The sequence below is a fragment of the Sinocyclocheilus anshuiensis genome, unplaced genomic scaffold (assembly GCF_001515605.1).
Source record: "Sinocyclocheilus anshuiensis isolate Anshui unplaced genomic scaffold, SAMN03320099.WGS_v1.1 scaffold1065, whole genome shotgun sequence".
NCBI classification, from domain to species: Eukaryota; Metazoa; Chordata; class Actinopteri; order Cypriniformes; family Cyprinidae; genus Sinocyclocheilus; species Sinocyclocheilus anshuiensis.
Genome location: NW_015555804.1, coordinates 531,213 through 535,120, shown reverse-complemented (window position 1 = coordinate 535,120; position 3,908 = coordinate 531,213). Strand labels below are relative to the sequence as shown.

Here is a 3,908-nt window from a genome sequence, read left to right as displayed (position 1 = left end):
TTTAAACATTGTTATATGCTTGAACTGTTTTATATCTATAGATTTTATTTTAGGCAAGTCGTGATGATTTGAGAAGGCTAAATTCATCAAACATAGGCTCACTGTCTGCCGCTGGCCGCTTGGTCGTTAATTTAACAAACAAAAAATGCTCCAAACGTTTTTCTAAATGAACTTAATAAAAAAAACGAAACTAAATATAATCACTTTGCCATTACATACAAAACTGAACTATTTTAATAGCTGGAACAGTGGTATAAGCTGTTTTGGGAGAAGGGGAAAAAAGACGGGCTCGGGACGGACTCGGGCCGGTAATTCTGATAAGCTGTCGGACACGGGCCGGGCTAGGATCTGAGCACCTCGGGCCAGGGCAGGGCTAGGGCCTAAATTTGAGGCCCGTGCAGGGCTCTACTGTAAACATGCTTTTTCTGCTGTAAAGTTGGGCATTTTAACACGGGGAGTCTATGAAAGTTGGGCATTTTAACATGGGGAGTCTATGGGATTGACTCCCTTTTGCAGCCAGCCTCTAGCGGCCAGTTGACGAATTACAGTGTAAGTCACTTCCGTGTTGGTTTCACGAGAGACCGGAAGGTTGCCGCTTGGTTTTGACGCTGCAAACAGGCAGAGTTGTAAACGTAAACAAGTGGACCGACAAGATAATGCATTATAAAAATCGAAACAATTAAGACAAATTATATTTATATTATTTAATGTAATATTTGATTCATTTTACAGTTTAATATGTTATCATAGTCATTGCCCTACTGTGCTCATATGATATTTTATTTGTGCAGGTCTTAAAAAATGTCTTAAGTCTTACATTTGAGTTAAAAAATCCTGCAGATACTGAGTTTAAGATGACTTAAGGGAGCTCTTTTGGTCCCTTAAATTTATTAAGGTGAAATGGTTACTAAGGACTTTGTAGCAACACTTAAATAATTAAGGGGAATACTTAATAGCAGCCTTAAGGTTCCTTAAGTTGACCCTTAGGTTTTTTCTTGCAACCCAAGTTTCACTAAGGGCTCCCTTAACCTTATAACTAAGGGATTTCTTAGCATAAGGGCTTTCATGCAACCGGGCCCAGCACTCTACGTTTTGAGCTTGGAGCTCTTTCAATATTTCAATAAGTCTTTATCTTGTAGTTAAGACTGTGAGGTAAATCAGTCAATCTTGCGGTCACAGGTTAAACCTATTTTACCAATATGCCAGTTACAGTTTTTATGGGATTATAAACACTTCAAGAAGATCTTTTGGGTGTATTTTAGGCTGTTAAATTAATCAAACTAGAGCTGTGGTTCATGACCTTCAGTGATTATGTTAGGGTCTGATTTGTTCTAGGGACACAGTCAAAATACAAAGTGCCATAAAATGAAATGGCACAGGCCTGGAAATGAGATTCCAGCTCTTTGTGAGAGCTGCAGTTTGAGCAATTTGCTACCCATTAAGTACCCCGGCTTGATTTGCAGGACTTGATTTAATACTCCATCTAAAAGATGGTAAGCTCTCTTGTCCTTCAGGGAAAGAGAGAGAACATTTGCTTTTCAGTGCTATCATATTCAACCAGCATATCTCTGGATATCTCCGGTGTCTTCTATGGTTGAACACCTTCAGTAATTGATCTGCTTGCTTGCGGAATGTGTTTTGGGGAAGGATATTGACGGTGCTAGGCAGGAAGTAACACTTAGTGTCACAAAGATGTTTTGGTGTCATTCAGGACAACCATCACCATAGTGTAACTGCTAGAAATGGTCCCTGACAAATAAATCAATTTTCTATCAGAAATTTGAAATAACTCATATTGCATTTAAAAGACTTTTTTTAGTGAATTTCTTTGACCCCAAAATTTTATTTGATTTGTGTTAAATAAATAGTTCACCTAAATGCATGAATGATAATGTATTCATTTTTACAATATTTTTTATTTAATATAGGACCATTTTTTTCTAAAAAGTCTTTGAAAAGTCATTAAGAAGTCTGTGTAAACACTTTTTGAAATAATTGCATTTGATTATTTCTGATTATTTGCTTATGTATATGTTCTGTTGAAATGTGTCATTATCTCATCATTTGGTAACAGATTGCAGGGGGCATTAAATGCGAGTAGATTCTTATTTCCAAATATGTATTATTCAGAAAGTACTAAAAGAATCGTTAATGTGAGCGTTACGCAACCGAAATCGTTAAGAGAAATCAGGATCGTTAAATTCTTTACGATTCCAATCAGTAATGGACACATACAATTATTTTTAGTGTCGCGCTCATCCAAGGCCATAATCAAATGCAATTATTTCAAAAAGTGTTTACACATGCATACATTCTTCGTCTCTCTTTCGCGCGCTCTCTTTCTCTGTGGCACTGTAAGCCGTCTCTCTCTCTCTCTCTCTCTCTCTCTCTCTCCCCCCACCATAACCATTCCTCCAAGATTACTGCTCATGTTTTCCTCTGGTGATTTTCATCCTTCATCTGGCGGTTATGTCTTGCGTTTACGACACGCTCTCTCGCCGGCGACCGGGCCCTGCCTTTCTTAACCGGTGTCACAGCTCCTTCTTCGACAGATAAAGCCGGCGGTGAGCTTTTTTTCAACGGTTACAACTCTCGTAACATCGCGCTCTTCGTCGCAAAAATGATTAATTCCGCTCAGCCGACGCCTGTCAGGATGAAGCATCACTCCGCGCGCTCGGCGGTGGCGATGATGAGGATGATAGGCTGTAATAACGGTCGTTATGCGCGGAATTTTCTCCACAGCGACTGCGTTATCAACGAAAAGACGGTCGTGCTGCAGAAGAAGGATAACGAGGGATTCGGGTTCGTGTTGAGAGGGGCGAAAGGTAGGAAAAAAGACGGACCCCTCGTCGTCTCCGCCGCCTCGTCAAAACTGTTCCTCACTTCATGCTTTACACCCTCGAGAATCAAACCGTATTGGTGCTTCATTTCACGCTATTTCTTATCCCTTGCTCGTGTTGTCCTCTTTTTTTTGTACACCCTCACTTAACGTCATTTCTGTTGATTTCAAAGCGCGTCATCGCGCGCGCACTTGATTTGATGTGCCTGCGTGGCTTCAGCTGCATGAATTGAATCCATGTCAGCAACTTCTGAATTAATGCATCTCTTGGTGTCAGCGTGTCCATCACTTGACTGCAGTGCATTTAAGTGGGCTTGTCAAATCTGTGAAGTGTAAACACAGACCCCCACCCCCACCCATTCCCTGCTCCATGTGCTTGGATTGTGTTTGACTGCATTAGGGCTCTGCTGGCAGTTTGTCTCAAGGGCTTCCTGAGTCTGACAGTCCAGCTGTTTCTTACTGTGGTTAAAGTGTTTAATTCACTCTCAAATCCTTCATAAAAATGTACTTAACTTCAACAAACCTTTAACTATACAATGCATTAACCTCTTAAGATAGACACTAAAAGTCTCCTCCCAACCACAGCTGCAATGCTTTTAGTTTCTAGTGCACTACAGATCCCTTGAAGTTGCGAGTGGTGCACCGTGGCTGCTTTCTGCATCAGCTCTTGCGATGCCCCTTGTTCTGTCAGGCTCCACACCAGTGCTTCTCCCCACACTGTCAGCGGTGACATCCATGCATGCATTTTCTCTGGTTATATAAACGTCCCAACTCCTGTATTCATTTTTGATTTGGTTGGATGGATGCATTGCAGCTTGCATCATGTATCATCAGACCAGATGCTCTTGTTTAGCCACACTCATCCATTGTGCTACCAGGCACTTGTTTTCATAGGAATTGTATTTTTTTGTTATATCATCGATGTAAAAGCATGTTATTTTCAGCATGTTTTTGAGTAATAGCAAGCTTAAACATAGACTAGAGAGGATTATAAATATGTAATTTGAATAATAAATATATATATATATATATATATATATATATGTATATATTTTACATAAACACACAC

General features: G+C 40.1%; 1 protein-coding gene across 1 annotated transcript in view; it reads left to right on the top strand.

The window, feature by feature from the left end:
• LOC107674946 (SH3 and multiple ankyrin repeat domains protein 2-like) overlaps positions 1–3,908 on the top strand; it is a 99,316-nt gene that overhangs the window by 67,066 nt on the left and 28,342 nt on the right. Inside the window, exon 16 of the mRNA XM_016469107.1 lies at positions 2,743–2,825. Coding sequence (XP_016324593.1) covers positions 2,743–2,825 — 83 coding nt within the window. The remainder of the gene's footprint in view (positions 1–2,742; positions 2,826–3,908) is intronic.